At 41.9% G+C, this 22,435-nt stretch overlaps 1 protein-coding gene across 2 annotated transcripts; it reads left to right on the top strand.

Moving 5' to 3' along the window:
* Nucleotides 1–5,645: 5,645 nt before the first annotated feature.
* Nucleotides 5,646–21,524, top strand: LOC102218014 (zinc fingers and homeoboxes protein 3-like). Of its 2 annotated transcripts, XM_023336511.1 has the most exons (8): nucleotides 5,646–6,074; nucleotides 13,222–14,129; nucleotides 14,206–14,304; nucleotides 15,209–16,741; nucleotides 17,652–17,930; nucleotides 18,069–18,383; nucleotides 20,209–20,467; nucleotides 20,856–21,524. In XM_023336511.1, the coding sequence occupies exons 2-8, from the start codon at nucleotides 13,383–13,385 to the stop codon at nucleotides 20,876–20,878; spliced, it is 3,255 nt and encodes a 1,084-aa protein (XP_023192279.1). In that variant the 5' UTR covers nucleotides 5,646–6,074; nucleotides 13,222–13,382; the 3' UTR covers nucleotides 20,879–21,524. The 2 variants fall into 2 exon arrangements, with proteins under 2 accessions (XP_023192279.1, XP_014325232.1); XM_014469746.2 differs by having other exon boundaries at nucleotides 5,647–6,074; nucleotides 17,652–18,383.
* The last annotated feature ends 911 nt before the right edge of the window (nucleotides 21,525–22,435 follow it).

The following is a 22,435-nucleotide window of genomic DNA, read 5'->3' as shown; positions in this document are numbered from 1 at the left end:
TTTAGTGTAAGACAGTTCAGGACGCCCCCTTGTGGATTTAAATAACCCCTTCACTCCTTTTAGAGCCTGAGATTTATTGCTGGTGTGTTTTTCCGAGAAGAAAACATTTAAAACCCATTACTTGAGAGCAGTAAACTGTCATGTAACAGAAACATGTTTTCTGATTGCTGGTTCAATACAAACACAAGTTTCAGACAAAATGGGAAGATTTCTGAATTAAAAGCTTCCGTTCCATCAATTTTCCGCAGATAAATCTGTTAATGTAACTGTCAAATGCAAAATAACAAACTCATATGGTATTTTAAAACTCAAAATGCACATTTTGTCACTGACCCAGAAGAAGAGCTGTTAAATATAGTCTGTTCTGACTATGAGCTCTCATTCATTTTTGCAACATTTTTCTGTTGGATAATAAATTAAATAAATAAATTATTTAGATTCACTTTATAAAACAAAATATCAAAAATAGTTCTGTACTTCATCTGATTGGAAGAGTGACTGGGAACACTACTTTTCTAGCCTTGTCAAAATTCCCTATAATATTAAGTGTCCTATCCAAACAAAATCTTAATCCTTCCACTTCTGGCTGTAAGATAGGGGGGTTAATGTCCTGCTGGAAGATAAATGTCAAGCTCTCAAGTCTTCTGCAGCTTGTAACAAAATTTCCTCCAAAAACTTCATTGGCTTTAGCTGCATCTATCTTCCCGCCAACTCTGACTAGCTTCTCTGTCTCTGTTGAAGAAAAGCATTCCAGCAGCGTGATGCAGCCAGCAACATGTGGGGATGGTATGATTAGGGTGATATGCAGCGTATTCAAACGTAGAGGTTTTCATGTAGGCCATAAGGGCCATTGCTGCTCTCATCTGGTTAAAACATCTTCTTTCATTTCCTGTATCCCTGTCCTTTTTGAAGGTTGTCTTTGAACAATAGCTTTCTTCCTGCCACCCCATAAATGTTTGGAATTTTATGCCGTAACCCTTTATGTTTCTCCAAAACATTTTGTCTGACTTGTCTGTTGTGTTCCTTGTTCTTCATGATACTGTATGTTCACCAATTTTCTCTAACAAACCACTGGAGCTTTCACTGCACAACTGAGATTAAAATACATTTGTTTCTTGAGGTGATCTCTAAATGCAGTTAGTTGCACTGGATGTTGTTTAGAGGTGTAGAATAAAGAAGCATAAATTCAGAAGAACACCACACTTTTCAATTTTTTTATTTGTAAGGATTCATCTTTGTCTCAACCTCACAAAAGGACCAGAATCATGCTGGTCTCAAGTATTTTACAACATATGTTTGGTTCAGATGTTGCTCAACAATTCAGAGAATGTAAAATTATCCGATAAAATGGGACATGTTTGGAAGGCCTCCAAAGCTGTCGGATACAGAAAAAGCTGTTTTCTGTATCCAAGAATTTTGTCTGGTTTTTTAGGTAATATAACATGAAATCTGGTTTTAGTGATCTGTGCATTTTGTATATCAATGCTATCTTTCATGGATTTTAGTTGACAAAACAAAACATCAGGATTTATCACTTTTGTTTAAGTGAGTACTCATGGACCAACATTGCATTTCTTCTAATTTGTCATTTCCGTTTCCAGTCCAACAGTTTCATAAGAAAGCACATCCCAGCAATGTTTGGTGTTGACCTAAAGAACCTTTTCACTTCCCATCAATAGCAGAGATTCTTTATATCTTTCCCTGATATTGCTCATTTTTGATTAACGTCATTATTTTCTTTATAAAAATTTGTCTTAAGCTTTTGTTGTGACACTTAGTAAGAGAATTTAGGTAATATAACATGAAATCTATTTATAAAGAGAATTAAAGAGAGATATCAAGAGAATTCTTTATATCTTTCCCTGATATTGCTCATTTTTGATTAACGTCATTATTTTCTTTATAAAAATTTGTCTTAAGCTTTTGTTGTGACACTTAGTAAGAGAATTTCAGTTTCTCTTTTGAATAACTGACTCATTCAGGAAGTGGTGGGCGATGTGTCAGCATTTTCAGTTTGGGCACAATGGAACAAATTCATAACAAAAGTTGCTTAAGGATTTTTTAAACAAAGCAGGATAGTAGTTATGCTGCTTATTGTTGGTCAATTCAGATTAGTCCATGTGGAGCACCACTGACCTGGGTCAGTTTTTGGGGTTTTTTGCAAGGGATGAGAGAGTTGTAAGTCTATGCTAACATCTAGTTGGAGTCTGAAACTACAAAGTCATGAGAAGGTTTTTTTTCCCTTTTTTATCACTTACTATCACACCAGCAATGTTTTAATAAGGACTACTTGGTGCCAGAAAAATTTAACTGTTCTATTGCACCTTTGGCTGCTAAGGAATCATTAATGCTGTTTTACAGTAAAAATGACAATCATTCAACACATTACATCCTCCTGGCACTTTTTAAATAGCTTGAGCCAGGAAAATGTTGATTTCTTCTGGTGCATTAACAATATTTTATTTTGATCCACTGTACGTGTCTGTGAATATTATTGTTGCTATTTTCCCCCTCAGTTCCCATTAAATCTCTATTATTTTTATATCTGTGGATTTTTTTTATGGCACAAACCCTGTTCCTGAGATCTTCAAACTGTTCACAATCTATAACCATGAAGGTGATATGTTTATTTCAATGGCTCTCTAGACATTGCAAAGACTTTCACAAAGTAACTTAGCCTTTTCTTTTGGCTTCCAATAATAAAGTCCTATACCTGTATATAGAGATTACACTTTGAACAATTTTGGGGCTGTTTTCTTATGACAATTTTACAGCATATGTGCGTTGGTTTGTTGCTGGATGAAAACGAGCAGCCATGAAGTGGACTTGATGAAATATTTTGCTATCTGGTGTTTTCAAAGTGTCTCTCTCTCAAAACGTAAAGCTATTTCACATTGTCTAATGCAACGTGACAATTGCTTTTCAATTTGAAGGGGATTGCTGCTGACAATTGCTGCGGGGATAATTCCTTCCTGGTGATGTCACAGGGGGCAACACCTGTCTGATTCTGACCAGTCTGATCTTTAGTTGCTAGTTACTGAAGGATTAAATGTGATTCCCATTGTGCTCATTAATCATGTTTCCTTTTATTTACTCACTTTTATGTAATGCATTTAACCTGATAACTAAGGTGTTTTAAAAAAGCTCTGTGTTTCTATTTCAGGAGGACAGTCTGACATTGATAGAACTTGATACAGTTGGGCCTTAAATCAGCTTATGGTAATTCACATTTCTTTTTAAGTAGGTACTAATTTCATGTTTGTTTACATTCAACTGTGCTTGTTTCCCTAGTCTTTTATAACCAGAGTTTTACACATTTTATAACCAGGGTACCATGTCTCTGCTCCTTTTTCTGAGACAGCTTCAACTTTGAGTATTAGCCAGTTGTTCAGTATTACTGTGTGGTTTAGAAAATGAAGTAAAAGTTTAAAGTTCAAAACAAACAAGCAAAAACGCATGCCAAATCCTGTCTGTACTGATGGCTTGGTAATAGGAACATTGATTAATCAATAAAATAAATTAGTGTGACTACAAACGGGTGATTCTAGAGTCTATTAACAAATGAGTCCAAAGTAATCATTGAATTTCTTATTGGAGTGATCACTCTTTGAAGAAATGAGAGTGAAAATTCCAATTAATTTCTCTCCGAGATTAATAAAGTATTTTGAATTGCTTTAAATTAAATGAAAATGAATTGAATTAAACTGACTTGAAATTAAATGAGCACTGTTATTCTCAAAATGGATATATAAATTGTAAATAAATGTAATTAATTTCCGTAAGTTATGCAGACATACCTTCATATAATGACAAAAAGTCAACAACTAACGAAACAAATTACCCTTCAGAAATGATTACTGATATTTGTGTCACTATAACTATTTTATTCATGGAGTTGATAATAAATTATCTCTAATTACATCAAAACATATTTTCAGATTTAAAAAAGTAATGCTATATTTTAAAGTGTAATAACTTTTTAATATCCATCCCATAATCACACAAATTAAAGAAAACATACAGAATGGTGACGCTGCCACCATGATTCACAACACATTTACTGTCCATTTATGGCCTATAACAAATCAATGTAACGTTGTTCTGAGAGGTCATTGGTGAATCGTTTTGATTGATAGGAGGATGCTCGTCCCTAACGGTAATGGGGAATGAAAATGATGTGGAACATGTGGCAATCTCTTGCTAAAGTTGTCTGATACACAACTTTAGCGACTCTCTACATCTCCATCATTGCCAATAAGCATGAAAATAATAAAATTTTATATATTGCTTAGCCCTGATCAAGACTCATTTGAAGTTAATGTAGACAGAAGCACTTCATAGAACACTTTTGGTTTGTCTAATTTTAACTTGAATTCATGATTAAAACTGTTCATTATTTTTACACATCTTATTTGGGCAGATTTACTTAAATCACTTTGTAAAAAGTACTCAGGTACAAGAACAAACTTTCTATGGAAAATATTAATTGAGTAAAACTATGTAGCATGCATCTAAGGTATTGGATATAAAAATACTCTGTAACAAATACTTTAGCTTAATACTCTCAAATAATTAGATTAATGAGGGTTGGCTTAGTTATCAGTTATAAATGCTTGATACATTTGGTTGGGATTTTCAAAGTAATGCTTATGCAACTGAAATAACACATTTATGCATTAATCACTTTATAACCTTTCTTCTTTTGCATTGAATTGGTTGTTTAAATATTGTGAAAATATTGAGAACAGAATGATCACTCTTTCTTAGATCAAAATATTGAGTTAGGTTATAAAATATTATTAAAGTATCATATCATGATGAAGTCATGAAAAAACTATAAGTTTTGGTAAAGTATGCTTTTTAGTCCTAAGAAGGACTGTGGGGATGCATTTTTTTCAGCAGAGGCAAAGAAATAAGTTATGATAGATTGGTGAATGCAGCTAAATACAGGATAATCCTGGAAGAAAGTCTGTACAGTAAACCAAACATACTGCCAGAACTACATTGGAATAATTAAGATCAAAGAGTAGTCATGTATCAGAATGGCCTAGTCAAAGTCCAGACATAAATTAAAATGAGAAGTTGTGGAAAAACTTGGAAACTGGTGTTCACAGATAATCTCTGCCAACACTGAGAGGAGAGGCTTTTTTTTTTTTTAAAGGCAAAAATTCAAGCTGTATATGTGCAAAGCTAAGAGGAAAAAACAAAAACAAAAGACTTTTATGTGCACCAAAATGTTATTCTCATCATTACTATCACAAAAGATCCCAATAACTGACATTAGTTGTTATGGTGTGGGGTTAATAAAATATTTTGAGCACAATGAAAAAAGGTTCCTGGGTGCAAATACTTTTGAGACCATTCTGTCAGATATAATTTAAATATTACTGGCATATTTTTGCCATGTCAAAAGAATATGAAGCGTATAGGGTTTTTTTTTAAAAAAGCTAAATCTGTTGTTGAACTGGTTTATTAGTTGTACTTGTAAAATTTACCGCAGTCAGACATAATCAGGGTTTTATGGTTCGGGGTGTCTTTTGGGGACTATCCCTTTAAGAGAAGTTACCTGAGAGGAGGGGGACAGGTGTGAGCTGCTTGAACATCACGCTAATCCGCAACTCTGTTAGTTTCTGCCCCTCTTAGAGACACTTCACGGGGAGTTCAGAGCAGCGGTACCGCAGGGTCAGGGTCGAGACGGTGAATCTGACTCGCTTTCACTCCGCATCTCCGAGCCCTCACGCCAACTCAACCGTCAGTGACGTCTGCGTCACGTGTGCGTCTCTTCCCTCGGTACGTCCGTCGTATTTTCCTCCCCTCCGCTGTCTGCTCCAACACCGAGACAGAGCAGAGCCGAGCCGAGCCTGGCGAATTAAACGCGAACCCAAGACAGAGCGTCGCTGTCCGGACGCCGGGTGTCGCGTTTGTCTGCAGCCGATGGACGGAGGGGTCTTACACCTATAAGTTGCCATCAGTGAAGTCCGTTAGTGGCTCCTGTGTGAGCCCGTATCAATGTAAACTTTTTCTTTTTTTTTAAAGAACGTTCACTGCGCACAGTGAGATCCAAACAAAGCGAGGTGAGTGTGGTTTGTTGATACCCATATATTTCAGTGTTTCATCTCAACTAAAACTTATCCGAGCTGAGGGAAAGCCTCACCTTTGTGGGCTTTGGCTCAGCAGCGCTGGCCAGCTGCATGTCGCCTGCTTAAAATGGCGACAGCCGACGGGGGTGGGAAAAAGAGAGAGACGGTGTAGTTTTTTGGGGGGGTACTGAGAGGGCTCGCCTCTTTTCTCCGACCTGAATTGGCTATACTGCTCGCAGCCCTTAATAATGCACATGAGCGAATTAAGTTGGGGATTACTCCGCCTTAAGTTGAGCGGAAGATGCATCATTTTCGGATACGTTTAAAGCTGCTCCGCTCAGTGACTCGTCGAGACACTTTTTTCACACTGACACTGCATTTCTAGAAAATACTATTTCAAAGAAGTAGTAAACATGCGCTTTCTGTTTATGTTAAATCTCAACCTGTTCGAAAAATATTCCCAAATTTTCACCAAAATCAGCATTTCATCACGATAGAAATTAGAAATCACAGCCGTCCCAAGCACCCCTCTCTCTGTTTTCTTCTGTGAACCATAAAAGGATTTTACAGTTTATAAAAAGTTATATTTTGGCTCAGACCGACTTTAATTTTAATCAAGACTGACCCAGAGTTTACAAACAATGAGCAGCAATGTTTATTTTTGTTATTGTTTCATGAAGCGTTCGTGTGATTGTTTATCTTTAGAGATGTAATCGCCAATTTCTCCCTAATTGGCTCTCATTAATTGTTTCTGAAATAAACATTGCAGTCCAGCTTTATTTCTAACTACTACACAGGACTAAATTGAGGAACAGAAAAATAAATTGACGTTTTCTTTCATATTGATTAAATTCATCCCAACTTAGAACTCAAATCCTTTTCAGAGTATGACGTCAACAGACTTTTATTTTTATGCACTTATTGGGTTGAATAAAAATTAGATAATGTCGTGGAGGCTATGATGCATAAGCAGAGATAAACACGCATACATTTACTTTCTGATAGTGAAAACTGCTATTTCTGTGCACACCTTTTCCTCTACTGTGTTTTAGACCTTTAGAAATAAAAATGACAAGAATCAGCAGGTCAGATCTCAAAGGAAACCGGATATTGCTGTCGACCGAGAAAAGCTGGGTCTGTGCATTTCTGTTTATCTTGATAGTGTTGTCGTTAGTGTGTGTCACTCCTAGGATTAGACCAAAGCTTTCCCAGGAAGCTAATTTGTGTCTGACGTCCACGTGAGTCTCAGGTTCGACGCACAGCTTAATCCAGCTTTCTGTTTATCACCAACCGTCCACTCTCACTAGTGGCCGCTTGCCTCGTCGTTGCTGGTGATCACATGTAGAATAAAAATGAGAACTCATGAAAAGCATGAGGTGATCAACTTATTAATCATGCAAGAAAATATGTTGAACTTGTAATAACTGTCCGGTGGTGTGCTTTTTTTTTTAATTAAATTGACATTAGAAACACAGCTGGGTAATGATTACCACTTTAAAATATGGTTTTTTTTTAAATGGATAAAAACAAATCAACCACTTTATTCTGTTAAACCTTCTTGCTATCTTCTGAAAGTTTTGATCTCTCTTGCGGCTTGAATGGATAGCAGACATGTCTCGATAATAGAAAATACAGTCTCATTGTTAAACAGCTCACGTCACTTATGAAAAAGAGCGCACTTGGAGTCATTTTCACTCAGTAGTAACTTCCATACTGGGAAGTGTTGATGTTCTCAGGAAAACGTAACATTTTTGAGTTTTCATCTGACCTCCAGTGGTCGGAGCTGATGAGGCTAAAAGTTGGGCGACTTCGGTCACCACCTGATTTCTTGCTGCCTCTTTAAAAAGAAACGCGCTGATCATCTGGCGTTAGGAAACACTGTCAGAGACAAATGACTTTTGACAGAAGTTGGCATATAATGTGAAGCATCCTATTCCAATGTGCCCCCCTTCTCTTTACAAACTGCTTACATTTGTTTTATTGTTGCCAAATCTTTCTTTAAAAGGCAGTGTTGTCAAATAGAGTTCAAGCTCTTTGCTGCAGCTGCACAGAATACAAATAAAAACATTTAAATGAGGAATTGGATTGAAAATAAAGTGACAAATTAACAACAAAAACCCCACAATCGGTTACCTTCGGAGGCATGTGCATTTTGAAGCTGGATTGTGGGAGGTTAGATTTTATCTAAGTTATGTAACAATTTACAACAACATAGCAAAACAAATGGAGTTGTTGTGGAAGTGACAAACTGTATCCAAACTGAGTTTGATTCTCTTCCTTGTAGCTTTGATGCTGTGTCTCATCTTGGTGTATAACTAGAATTATGTTTCATGTTATTTCTGTAGGAAATAAAAATCTGAAGGCATTTCACTTAAGCCTTTTTTATACATTAGAAATACATTAAAAGATGCAAATTAATGCAAAAAAAGCAACCCTTTTCTTGCCTAAAATTCAATACGAAAGAATTTCCTTACTGCATGCTTGATCATTTGTAGGAAAGGGTGCATTTGCAGTTGAAAATACTTTTAACATCAACATGTGAAAAGCTCAGCCCTTTCTGCTTGACTCAACCTCAACACAGCATAGGGCTGATCTGTTGACTGTTGTTTTGGATTAACTAATTAAAAATTCAGTATTAAAAGGTGCCTAGCAAATTTTCTTTCTTTTTCTTGTCTTGATTGCGAAATGAAGGTATTCTTTGGATAATTTTGGCTTAACTATTGCTCTAAGTGTGTTGTTTTTGTCAGCAAATAGTCTTTTTTATGTATACCCCAGGGAACGATTAATCGATTATTGAAATAATAATTTATTGATAAATTTATCCGATTAATTGCTTCCGCCCTCGCTATGACCACTTCGCTCTACAGGCTGCTTTATTTTTACCTGAGTAGCTCCGGATTTATTTAGCTAATAACTCTTCCAATGAAGCAGTTAACATGAGAAATGTTCTCACTGCATTAGGCGAGTTGAGTCGCTTTATCTTTCTTGTATCCGATCGTGGGATTGATAATTAACTTCTTACCAGTTATGACCAAGAAAAACCCGACCGGGCCTGTAGCGGACTGGTTTGGATCATCGCAATCTCTTCAGTCTGCTTGACTGGTGAACAGCCTGTGATGTCGGCCATTTTAGGTTGGACTACAAAGAGCAACCGCCATGTTTCTCTCCCTCCCCTCTCAGCAGTCCAGTTTAAATCCATGCAGCGGCAGCAGCCACAGCAGTGCAGCCCACGCAGCCCATCCTCTCCCTGACCCGAGGAGCAGCCCACATTGACACTCAGGGATCCGAGGGAAGGAAGGAAGGACGATGTAGGAAAGCTGTAATTGAGGTTTCCCGATTGTTGTGGAAGACACAAGTCGAGATGCACACACGATGTGCGTCTGATTGACAGCTGGAGGTTAGCTGGAAGGTGCTGGTTTATGGTGGGAGAAAGTAGCTGAAACAAGCACTTTTATCTTGTACTAAGACAAAGAAAAACATGGCAGAAGATGTAGAGACAGACACTGGAAGGTGGAACCGGGTGTGTGCCGCCGCGTAGGTGCAGTCTTGGTAATTGGTTGGAACACACTTGGGGTTTGAGGCTGTTTTTAGGGCCCTCTTCCCCTGAATGAGTGAGATAGCATCTGGCGTAGCTCTTGCAGCATAGAACATAGCAACCCTGTGTGACCGAGGCCCCTGCAGGACCACAGAGTGCCGTGGGGAAGCGGGGGGAACAGGGGCAGGATGGCAGATGTCTGGACACAACCCTGACAGGAAGAGACGCCGTCGGCTCCGGCCAATGGAGACGGCAGCCACACCTATTGGAGAGACGGGAACACTCGGTGCGGGAAGCTGCACTGAAATAGGAGCAGGGCAGGGACTCTCCAAATACCACTCTGAGGGGTGTGTGGAACAAACAAGCCCCACTCTGGCCTGGGACTGCATGGCACAGGAGATCTCTGTGCGTGTGTGTGTGTGTGTTTACCCACATGCGTGTGCTGTAGAGAAGTGAGCTGGTGAGAGAAGGCGGGGGGGCTAGGAGGTGGTTGCCATGGGGACAGTAACACACCAGTGCCGCTGCCGACCTGTCTCCGAGTGCCAAACTTGTTCGGAGAGGGAGGCGGGGTGAGGGAACAGCAGGAGGGGGAAGAGGGAGGAATAAAACGGGAGCAGCCGAGGAAAGGCCTGTGCAGAACACTCATTAGGGTAAGGTTTGTTTCCCTGCACAGATCCTAGAGCAGCATCTGTAGTCTCAGGTGATCAGCTGCAGGATTCTCAGGTGAGCTGATTATTTGGCGTCATGCTCTACTAAAGCGAAGATGCCTTTGGTTTTAAAAAAATCAAACTTTTTCTGGACCATACCAATTTCTGGTTTTAAGGTGGAACCTGGTGACACACAAAGATAAAATATCTGTTATTTTCTCTTTTGTTTTTGTTAGTGGTAGCGGTTCGCAACCCAATAGGCAACAAAGGAAATAATACTTAAACTACTACTGCTTTAAAGTTTAAGTAGTACTTAAACATTACTACTTAAACTGGATCTTTTAATAACATTGAAAAAATGTGCATAAAAGTACATTCTCTTGATGCATTCACAGACATAAAATGGTGGCAGTTTTTAGCTTTGTTGCATTTATTGAGCAAAGGAAAGATCACTTATCAAAGATCAGAGCCGATTGATGGGAAATTTGTGTTTATTCTGCTCTCTTGTTGACTTATTGCATTGGTAGTTTTTGAACTTAGAGTATGGAGGTATTTATCAGTTTTAATGTCTTTTTATTATAGAGAATTAAAAAAATTGTTTTTTTTCTTCTCTATTTCACTTATTGATTTTCAATCTGAGCCGATCAAGGAAAAAGTAGACCCAGTCTCATCCTCTGGCCGATTGATCAATGCATCTCTAGTTTCAAACTCAGACATTTAAGACCTTGTTTTTATGTGTGTGTGTGTGTGTGTGTGAGGGACTGGGAGACGTGTGATCTCTCGCACAGTAAAAAATGGCAGCCTCACCACCTTCGTAAACAGGCTTCACACAGGCATGCAGACACCCACCCCCGCACGTTACATGCACATGCACACACACACACCTCCCTGCACTTTACTCTCAACCTCACAGGAAATTCACACATACAAACGTTGACAGTGTCACATAAAACACATCCACATTGCTATCATGGCTAGGGTGGTCAGTCGGTGAATGTCAACGCACAGAATTGGTGTTCAAGTCGACCGAAGTTACCTAAGCAAAAGCTGATGTGAGGACTTTGTTTCAGCAGTCACCTGAGTTAAGTGACGCCTCTCGATCAGTTTTAAACCCGTTGGTTCGGTGTTGCAAGACACTGTAAGCTAGTTTTCATGAGCTCCAGGTTGTGTCCATTGGCAGAACATTCCAGTCTTCACAGCGCGGTGGGGAGGGAGGGAAACAGTGTGTGACTGAACCTCGGAGCACGACGGGGGCTCGGAAGTGCGGGGGTAGGCTGGTTGCAATGGTGGAGCTGGTGGGGTGTGGGGGTTACCATGAAGGAAAATTCCTCACAGAAACACCTCAGTGGTTCCTTCACGATAGTTAACACCACCATCAACCCCCCACACCTCACCCCGAACGGCCTGCCCATCCCCCCACCATCATCATCATCTACCGTTTGCTCTCCCTCTCTCTACTCTCGCCTACCACCCACACCCAGCACAACCACGTGATGGATGACTGCGACTGCCCACCCATAAGCCATTGTGTTGGTCATGTGACCAGCCTGGCTTGGCAGAGCGGTGCCCCCTGATGCAGAACTGAATGGCAGTGGTGGTTGAGGTGGGGGCCTAGGTAGGAGGGGCAGACGATGGCTCAAACCGAGGGCAGTTGCTGCTCTCAGTGGGGTGAAAGAAGGGGGGAAGAGGGGCATCACGTTCCCTCAGAGACGAACCTAAATCGCCTGTTAACCCCTCACACACATGCAAGCACACACACACACTGCCCCCTTATTTACCTTTAGAAAGGGCCAAAGAGTCCTCCTTTAATGCAGATTTATTTCTTTTAAGTTAAATCTAGAGGCTGACTTCGTTCTGGTGCCTCAAAATGAACTCTTTGTACGTTGTGTCACACCCCAGTCCTGTGGGGGTTAACTGAGCGCTGAGCTAATGTACCATGACCCATGTGTGGGGCAAACCAAGCATTTACTCTTGCCGTTGTAGGTGCAAAGAAAAGCAGCAGGTTTGCAATTAGAGAAAGAGATACACAACCAGAAAAGGAGGGATTTATTTAATTACCACATGCAATCTGGGTTTCTTTCACACCTTAGCACAAATACGTTGCAGGAAGAGGTTTGCATCTTGTTTCAGTTTGGATCTTCTTCTATTAGGTGAATTTTGTGTTCAGTGTTTAACATTTAAGGAACATTTTTGCAAGAAGAAACGCTGTTCTGCGTTTCAACTGTGGAGGCTCGGAGAGCTTCTTGTGCTTTGCATGAGATGTCATGTTGGGGCAGAATAGCTGGGAGAGTAATTGCCCTAGAGCCGTCCTTCAATCCTGCATCGTTGCCTCCATGTTAGGTGGAGAGAAAGGGAGGAGCGAATCCCTCCACTCCACAGGAAGCTTCGCCATCTCCCTGTATAGACCCAGACTCTGGATGTGGGACGATTTTTTTTTTTGAGATCCAGGTGTGTTGCTGTTGGTCCTGATTGCTCAGGAATGTGTCTTTCCAGGAAATATGTGATGAAATGCAGCGTTGCTTCATTATCAAGTTCCCAGCTGTATTGAGCAGCAAATTTAAAAGAAAAATATATTCACAGAGTGCTTGGAAATGTGTTTAGTGCCACTTCAGAGGCACACAGCTCGCAGTCTCTGTGGGGGTGTGTCTGAAAGAGAGGAAGTGAGTCGCAGTGGCATGGGGGAGGGGAGTAAGGGGGGGAGGACAGGGGCTCTCCCAAAAACCTTGTAGTGAGGAGGCAGACTGAGACTGAATGGCATCATAAATGAGATTGAGTTTCAGGGGACAGGAAAGTTTAGCCTTACTTTTGGCTTTAATACTTTGAAGATGTTTTTTTTACCCTGAAGATCCTGATATTACTTAAAACTTCTGTAAGAAATCCTTTTATTTTTGTTCACCTATCTTCTTGTCTAAATTCCAGGTGATCTAGATATTTTCATTTTCTCTCCTTTCTTTTTCAGGATTCTACTAAAACCTCTGCAGAGAATCATTCGGGGACTTATGGAAGAGCTCGTCCACTCTCCTTCCCCCATGTCTGGTCGATAGTGAAGGAGGAATCCATCTTCTCTCTCAGTCCCTCAGCCATTTGACCCCCCCCACCTCCTTTCCCTCTGGTCTCACCATGGCCAGCAAAAGGAAGTCCACTACACCCTGCATGATCCCCAGTAAGGTCATCCGCTCTGTGGAGGAGGCAGAGCGGGACTCTCCGGTTCCGGTCCGTCACTCCAGGGTTTCTGGAGGTGACAGACGCAGCCCTCTGGACGCCAGCGGTGACCCAAAACAGGAGGCGGGGGATGCAGATAAGGACGGTGGCGGTGGCACTTACACTTGCAAGCTGTGCAATTTTGAAACTCACGACCTCAACCTGTTCCTAGATCACGTCTACACGGGGCACCCGGACTTTAGGGCGGACCCTGGCTTCGTCTGCATGAGCTGCGGCGTTTCGGCGCCAAAGTTTGAGGGGCTAGCTCTGCACAACGCCAGAGTCCACCCTAGCACTTTGAATACGACCCTGCAGCTGAGGAGGAGGGAGAGGAGGGCAGTGGTGGAGCAGAACCTGGTGATAGGGGCAGAGCTGTGCAGGGACAGCGAAATCTCCATCACTAAGACGCCAATCATGAGGATGCTGAAGGGAAAATCTGAACCCAAAAGGATTGTGGTGTCTCACTCGGTGTCAGACGAGCCCGCCTCGGACGTGCATTCTGCCTCCATATCCAGGGAATCTGAAAGAAAAGAATCTTCTGCTGTTACAGTCACCCACGTCTCCACAATTGTCCACAACGGAACGAGCAAGACCACCCTGCCCTCGGCGATCCAGATTGTCAACGGCTCTACGGGGTTACCTCTACTGAAGACACCCATCACACAGGTGGCGCGAATACTGATGTTTTTTTATTTGTTTTAAGTGAATTTACTTTATTAATCGTGTTTTCAATTCCCTTCAGGTTGTTTCTGTAGCTCAGAACCGAAGTCTTCACCATTCAGCATCTATCACAGCTTCCTCTACTGCTTCTTCATCCTCATCCTCGCAAAATCTTCCCAAGGTACGAATTGGCTTTTGTGTCAGTGTTATGCAATTTACCATTCAAGTAAACGGGTTATATGCAATCATTATTGAAAGGAAATGTACATTTTATTCCTTTCTTAATGATGGGTTTTATAATCAACATTCCAGGATGGTTTGAAAACACAGAAGCTCAACGAATTAAAAACAACAATTTATTTCGGAAAATTTGAAATCTGACATTTGTGTGGGATACTTTGCGCTACTCGTCTTAAGTTATTTTAAAATTGTTGCCTTCCTGCCGTGGATCTGGTTTTGAAGAATAATCCACACAATTTTAATGTGGCCATACAGGGAGCCCTTTAACATTCTTGAGGACAGCGGTGTCCTCATGGACCCATTGACTTGCATGTAAGTGCTTTTGGGGTGACCGTTAAGGGGTTAATGCAAAACCAGTGTTGATGTGTGTTGTGGATCATCAGAGTTTCTGTGGGTTCTTAAAAAAATCCAACAAAAATAAGTCGGACAGGAAAGTGTATGTTTCAATGAGGTCCAGCTTGAAAAACGTGGATTAAACCATTTGCGAGTAAACATGATCATATTCACATTCAATACAAATTATTATTATGTAAATATTTTTAGGGCAACTCATTTTCCACAATCATTGCATTGTTGGAAAAGCCAACTGAGCCTTTAACAATATGGAACTTGCAGGAACATCAGGATGAGTAATTTCATCCTGTTGTGGATGAAATAGGAAAGATTATGCCACTAGTTTTAGCAATATTTCAGATATTTAAAATAATATCAATAATTATTGCTATCGACTGATATGAAACCCTTATATTTTGATACGTTTTTCATCCATGTCGTCCAGCCCTAAGTACGATTAAACTTGTACGGTTCAATCCGACTCCACACTGATTTTCCGTCTCTCCCTGCAGGTAATGATCCCTCTGAGCAGCATCCCCACCTACAGTGCCTCCATGGACTCCTCCTCCTTCCTGAAGACTTCTTTCAGCAAGTTCCCGTACCCCACCAAGGCTGAGCTGTGTTACCTGACCGTCGTCACCAAATTCCCCGAGGAGCAGATCAAGATCTGGTTCACCGCTCAGCGACTGAAGCAAGGCATCAGCTGGTCCCCGGAGGAAATTGAGGAGGCAAGGAGGAAAATGTTCAACACCATCATCCAGACGGCACCGGTCGGCTCCCAGAACCAAACCCAGAGTCACCACAGCCAGGCGCCACACACCATCACAGTGCTGCCCGCCTCCCTGGGGCCCACCGGGATCCCTCAGTTCCTGCAGGGGTCTCTTGTCAGCCCAGGCGGCGTAATCGTCACGCAACCTGTTGTGGCAAACGGAATCCAGGTCAGCAGTGCCCCCGTGGCCCTGGCGGTCACGCCGAAGCCCCAGGCGGCGGCTCGGCCCACAATGCAGGCCCGACCCGCTGCCGCTCTGGTGGCGGATAAAAGCCCCAGCATGCTGGTTGGAACGGTGGGCAGCAGTAAAGCTATGGGAGGGGGCACGAACAGTACCAGCAACACTGAAGGCGGTGTCATCAACCTTAGTCTTGGAAGCAGTAGTCATAGCAACGCTAAGGGGAGCAGTGTCAATGGTAAACATGGCAGTGCTAATGCTAACTCCAGCGAGAAAAACAGCAGTGATGTTGGCAGCCGTGTTAGCGCCAGAAACACAGACAGTAAACCTGACGGGGGCGGGGGCGGTTCGGGGCAGATGGACAGTAAGACCCCCACAGAAAACAAAGCTGTCATCAGCAGCTGTGAAAACCTAAAGAGCAAAGATGCTAATGGTAGCAGCAATCATAACAATCTGGCCAGTGCAGGAACTGAGGAAGCAGATCCTTCTGGTTGTGACTCTCCAACCATCAAAATGGAGGATGCTTCATCCCCCGCCTCTAAGTCCTCCTCCCCCACTCCTGCAGGTCCGGGCAGCAGCTCCGGCTCCCGGACCCCCTCCAGCACCTTCCTGGACCCCAGCTTTTACAAAGGCAAGAAGTCCCAGGAGCAGCTCAGTATCCTGAAGGACAGCTTCCTGCTGAGCCAGTGGCCCGACCAGGAGGAGGTTGACCGCCTCATCGGCCTCACCGGCCTCACGGTGCGCGAGGTCCGCAAATGGTTCAGCGACAGACGCTATCATTTCCGCAACTGCAAGAGCTCCCGCTCCAGCACGGGTGGGCAGAGTAAGTCCAGTGCTGGAGCGGGGAACGGCGGAGGTACGCCTGGTAGCAGTGCCGCCGCCGCCGCTGCCGCCGCCTGTAACGCCCCCGTTGATTTGTCGGAAAGTAGCAGCAGCAACTCTGGTGCCAAAACTCCCCAGCACAGCTCCAGCACCACCACCCAGAGCCCTCCGCCAACACAGACCCCCACATCGCCCACCGCTCCTTCCAAGAGGCTCTTCAGGTTACACTCACCTGATTTCACAGCCGTCCGCTACAAGGAGAGAGACCCCCACCAGGTGAGACCCAAACTCTCTCTCACTGCAACTTTGCTGAATTTTGACCAATCCTCTTAGCCCTCTGCTAATTGAACTTCCTGTTTCACAATATCTCTTGAAAGCCAAATCTGCAAGAAGAAAACATATGTGACGCTAAGTAACACTTGCCTTTTTTTCTTTCCAAAATCCATTTTGACAAATTCTCAGGACATGACTTTATATGGATTAAAGGTGCTATTTCAAGAAAATACTTCAAATAGTTAAAATTTTGTCATTTGGGAAGATGTGCAGCCATTTAAACTTTTTTGCAAGACCATGTCGGGCCAAAAATAAGGCAAAATAAAAATGTGCAAATTTGACCACAAGCTTTTAAAAAAGGTGTCAAAAATCAGTCAACAATCACGCAAAAAACATTTCATGATCCTGGAGAGACTGAAGAGTTGTGGATTGTGTCTGGAGCAGAGAGCCAGGATTTGGTCTTCAACTCCTGCTTTTCTTGTGTCCAGCCATCCTGACCCCGAGACAAGGTCAGAAGATAACGTGGGAGAAAAAGGCCTTAACTGTTTTTTTCAGATAAAAGTAAATTTTTCTCTTTATTTGAAATTTGAAATCCAGAGTGAACCTTCCCCAGCCAGTGATGACTTGGGTAGCCGTGTCATCTGTAGGAGTTCCCTTTGCTGCTGATAAGCTTTATGGAGAGGCTGATTTCATTTCCTGTTAGACTTTGTACCAAAACCTGCTTTAGTACGACTGCATTTGATTGACCGGCTAATCCCTCTAACATCGTGGATGCAGTAAATCATGCAAAATGAGCTCCTACTACTTATTCGGTGCTTGAGTACAGTACACAGAAACACTAAATAACTAAAATAAATCAACCTTTTCATGGTTTTGACAGTAATATTCCTCTCTTTGCGTGTCCTTCATTCAGGTGATAGCCCTTGAGGCCAGCTTTGCCCAGAACACCGACCCGTCAGGAGAAGAAGTGGACAGGCTGCGCTCTGAGACCAAGATGACTCGGCGGGAGATACACGGCTGGTTTGCTGAGAAGAGGAAGCGAGTGGCTGCTGAGAAGAAGAAGGAGGAGGCGGAGCGGAAGCCGAAGGAGGACGAGGAGGAGATGGAGGTGGATGGAGAAGAGAGGCAGAGGGATGACGGTTCAGGGGAACCGAAAGTGAACCCCATCAAAATAAATCTGAAGATGCTGAAGGTGACCGAGGCTAGCAGTAAAGCAGAGGGGGAGGGATCTGGTAGTACGAGCTCTCAGCCTGGCAGCACGCCTGCCTCCACCCAGGGCCCCACCTCTTCCACCACCACTAAACCTTCCCAACCTTCCACCCCAACACAGAAAACCTCCCACTCCCCCAAACCCACAACTGTCCGAGGGAAGAAGACGGCGGAGCAGCTCCACCTGCTAAAGCAAGTCTACGCCCGAACCCAGTGGCCCAGCGCCACTCAGTACGATGAGCTCATCTCAGGAACAGGGCTGCCCAGACCTGAGGTGGTGCGCTGGTTCGGGGACTCCCGGTACGTCCAGAAGAACGGACTGCTGAAGTGGCTGGAGGAGTACCAGAACCTGGCCCTGGAGGAGGAGCTGCAGAGGGACGGCTCCAAGGTCCTGCAGGACCATCTGGACGCCCACGGCAGGCTGGACGACTCCCAGGTACAGGTCATGTCTTCCCCCTCTAAGTTAATTGCAGGATCTGCAAGAATTATTCAAAATTCATTGTACTTCAGTCAAAAACCATATATCAATAAAATAATCATTTAAAATTCATAGCCCCTTTTTGCATACATTTTTGAATAAACAGACACATATAAGCTCAACAACCAAACATTTATTGCTTTTAATTATTCAGGCCATTAAACAGTCAGATTGGTGCAAATATACATATTCAGCTTTCAGGAACCTCTGAACCTTCATGTTGCTTCTATGAAAAAATCAAATCAAATCACTTTTTGAAGCACAAATGAGGAAAAGCCACTTTGTCGTCCGTAGCGGGATCTAATCGGATCTAATTTGTGCATCAGATTCATGAGTGGACCAGAAACACATTTATAAAAAGCTTCTGACTCAGGACTTTTGTATGTGTAATGTGATTAGCTGCATTAAATCATTTTAACATGTTAAAAATGATTGTAAATAATTCATCAAAATGAACATGTTACAGTCCCAGCTCTATTTGATGCATAAAAACCAAATGGTGTAACAAAAGGATGGCATAGTGTTTAATAATAATATTACAATATTTATTTAGAGTTTGAATAATATTGATTGATTTCAATCGGAAGTTCAAAGGTTAACTCTCCAAGTGATCAACATTCCTGTGATTTATTTGCATACGTTATGCTGGTTTTTAAGCTGTTGAGCATCTCAGCTAATCAACCTGCGAGCAGAACAACAATGAGGTGAAACATTTTGTGCAATAAGTACGTGAAAGCGTTTTCCAAACTTACAGATGTTAATCCTGTATTTTTGTTTTTGTCTCTATATAAATAAATATCCAATAATGTGAGTCTAATAATAATGTAGGCTGTGTAATTTTTGCAGCAGCAGGTGCAGCTGATGCTTTTCCGTTTTTGAATAACAGCAGTTGGATCACATTAGGCACCATGATGTTGTAAAACTGTCGTCACACCATGAAACTCTCATAACACAGTCAGTGATATTTTAGATAGTTTTAAAAATAATATATATATATATATATATATATATATATATATATATATATATATTTCCTTCAGATACGAGCCGTGCTGCTCTGTTTGCTGTGGGAATTCTCAGGAAGCTCCTTGGATGCTGAGATCTTTGAAGTTAATTCACACCTCAGGTCTTGATTCCTCCTAAATTCATCTGTCGTCTTTTATCTCTAAAGAGATGAGAGTCTTTTGTTCACTGCACTACATGAAAAAGAAATCTCCTTATGAAACGGCAAAGTTTTAGATGTTTTCATTGTGAGTGAAATCATCTCTTTGCTGTTTTTATCCTCCCACTCCAGAGACGCAAACTTCATGTAGTTGTTTTGTTTAATTTTATGAAAAAATGTTTCTCCTTTTGGTATTTTATTTCGGTTTAATAAACATTCTTTTTCTTCCTCATCTATTATCCATGTCCCCACTGCATGACAGGAATTATTTGATTAAAGCAAAGTAGGAAAACAAAACACCTGGTATAAACAGTTATAGTAAATATTTAATGTAATATTTTTATCAATAATAACAGACATTTCCTTGCTATTTCTAAGAATTCTTAATTTTTTAGGTTTCATTTATTTATTTTATTACAAAATAAAATACTTTTAAACGGTAAAAGCAGAAATGGTTAGATCACTGAGGTAAATGACATTTTGCATGAAACCTGGAAAGAACATTTCAAAGCTTTCAAATGAGCTGAATTTAAATCCTAATGGTTTCTTTGCAGTCTCAAGGTGTTCAGCTTTAACATGTCCCTGCATCTAATTAATAAAACCTTTACGATTCCGTCCTAGATAAAGGAGCTGGCTGAGAAAACTGGTCTGACAGGCGACTTGGTGCGGCATTGGTTCTCTACCAGGGGAGCGATCCCCGACGCTAAGCAAAGCGCTGCACAGCAGGCGGGAACGGAAGCCGTCGCCGCAGAGGAAGCAGCGGCGCCGCCGACAGGATCCTCGGCTCTGGAGCCACAGCCGGGCGGCGGGACGGAGGAGAAGATGGAGCCGTCGGTGTGTGGGGCGGAGGCTGACGCCGACAGCTCTGCTGCTGCTACAGGTAATTCTGGATTCCATGGTTTGTGTTTTTGTTTTTTTAACCACAAGAAAAATGTGTGTGTGTGTGTAAAGCAAAATTTGACTTTTTCAAGAAGCTACCACTCGCACACCTCTTAATAATTAAATGCAACAAAGAAAAACAGGAAGTCATCTGTAAGACTGACGTCATTTGTGGGAGAAATTGAGTGCTGCGTCAACAGCTGTGTGTGCGAAATGATCAGGTGGCACAGAAATGCAAGGGTGGAACCTACAAACACACCAATGTTATGATGAGTAATGAGGCGTGCTGTGGCAGACATTCACTTCCTGCCTGTCTGGCCCAACTAAACAGCTCAACTATAGATTTACATCTTTTCTGAATCATTTGTTGCTTTTTTCCCCCTCTACAGGAAGTGAAGAGGCCTCAGTATGAGGACAGAGTTCACAAAGCAGGAGGTCTTTGTTCCGGCAGGACAGCAGATGGTTTGTGACTGGATCAGTGGTTTGAAACTGACCCCAGATCCGTCGTCTCCCTCTACTAGAGACGGACACTACAGCCAGCCCTCGGTCCCTCCGTGTGCCATGTGACGCCATCATCCCGGTTTTACTTGATGACCACATGTTTGGTGGACGGAGGTCTGACCATGAGTGATGGGAAGTTTGTCATCAAGTCGTCGCCGCTGGGCGTTTGCCAAGGCCTTAGATGAACTTTTTTTCCCCCCAGTCTTGTTCTTTCTGCTCAGCTAAACGTCCAAACTCGGCTGCTCTCGGTGCGTCTTTGTCGCTCCTTGAATGCGTTTTCTCTGCTTGGATCGGACAGACTTTGGTCTGGGAGACGTTTGGAGTGAAGGCGGGCATCCTGTGACGCCCAAAGGAATGGGACGATGTGCTAAAACCACATGGAGTTCAGATCTTCTGGTAGCATCAAGTGCTTCTCTATGTCTCGTTTGTTTTTATGAAACTGTCTTAGGAATAAATGCAAAAGATCAGAACTTTTACCACAGTTCCATACTCATGCTCGATGTACAATTTTTACAGATGCATTTGGAGAATAAACAACAGAATGTAATGAATTCAAACCTGTTTCTCCTTCACTGGTCCAAGATGAGTAAACCAAACAAAACAGTCTGAAACATTTTACCGTTTGAAGGATAATTTCTTTAGAAGACAAAATACAGAAACTTTAAACTGAATTTTACTCAGATTTAATGTGATATAGTGCTCACTGTAAACTGTATAGAGGAGTGGTGTTATTGTGATGGGCTTAAAAAGACACGGCCGACTGCAGTCAGGCTTGATAAATACAACAGTTAAGTAAAGGTGATCATTTATTGTGGTATAAAATGGCTGGAAAATACATAGGAAGTGTCTTTGTAATGAGTTTTCTTAATCTGCTTCTAAGAGTTGCTCAATGTATGTGGTCCTACTTACATTAAAAAGAATGCAAAGCAACCTAAATGCTTTAGGTTTTACCTAGCATTTTCAATTTTAACATTTTGCATTTTTCAAAGGCTTCCTGCACCCTAAAGATTCACTTATTTCTTAAATCAGGGATTCAGGGCTGCACAAAATCATTCTGATGGCTGCAAAAAGCTCAACCTTTGGTCAACCCAGGGTTAGTTTAAAGCAAATATGTGGGAGAGAATGGCTCAGTCAAAGTCCAGACTCAAAGATACATGCTCTTAGTTGCTGTTCTGCAAAGAATAGCTGAAAATGTTTAGTATTTAAATGTGCAAAGATTATTCACATGCCTCAAAACATCTGCAGCTGCAAAAGTTTGGCTTTACAAAGTTACATTTATATACATGCAACAAATTTCACATTTTACTTTGGAACCATTTTTGAAAACCGTATTTCCTTCCATCTAATAGTTGTGCATCATTTTATGTTGGTTCTTCACATAAAATTCCAACAAAATTCCCTTTTTTGCTATGGACAAAAGATGAAAAAAGCTCATCTTTTATAAATACCAAATTATTTCAGACAAGTT

Source organism: Xiphophorus maculatus, chromosome 1, assembly GCF_002775205.1.
Source record: "Xiphophorus maculatus strain JP 163 A chromosome 1, X_maculatus-5.0-male, whole genome shotgun sequence".
Lineage (NCBI taxonomy): Eukaryota > Metazoa > Chordata > Actinopteri > Cyprinodontiformes > Poeciliidae > Xiphophorus > Xiphophorus maculatus.
The sequence above is the reverse complement of the archived record's forward strand: the minus strand, read 5'-3'. Positions and strand labels throughout refer to the sequence as shown.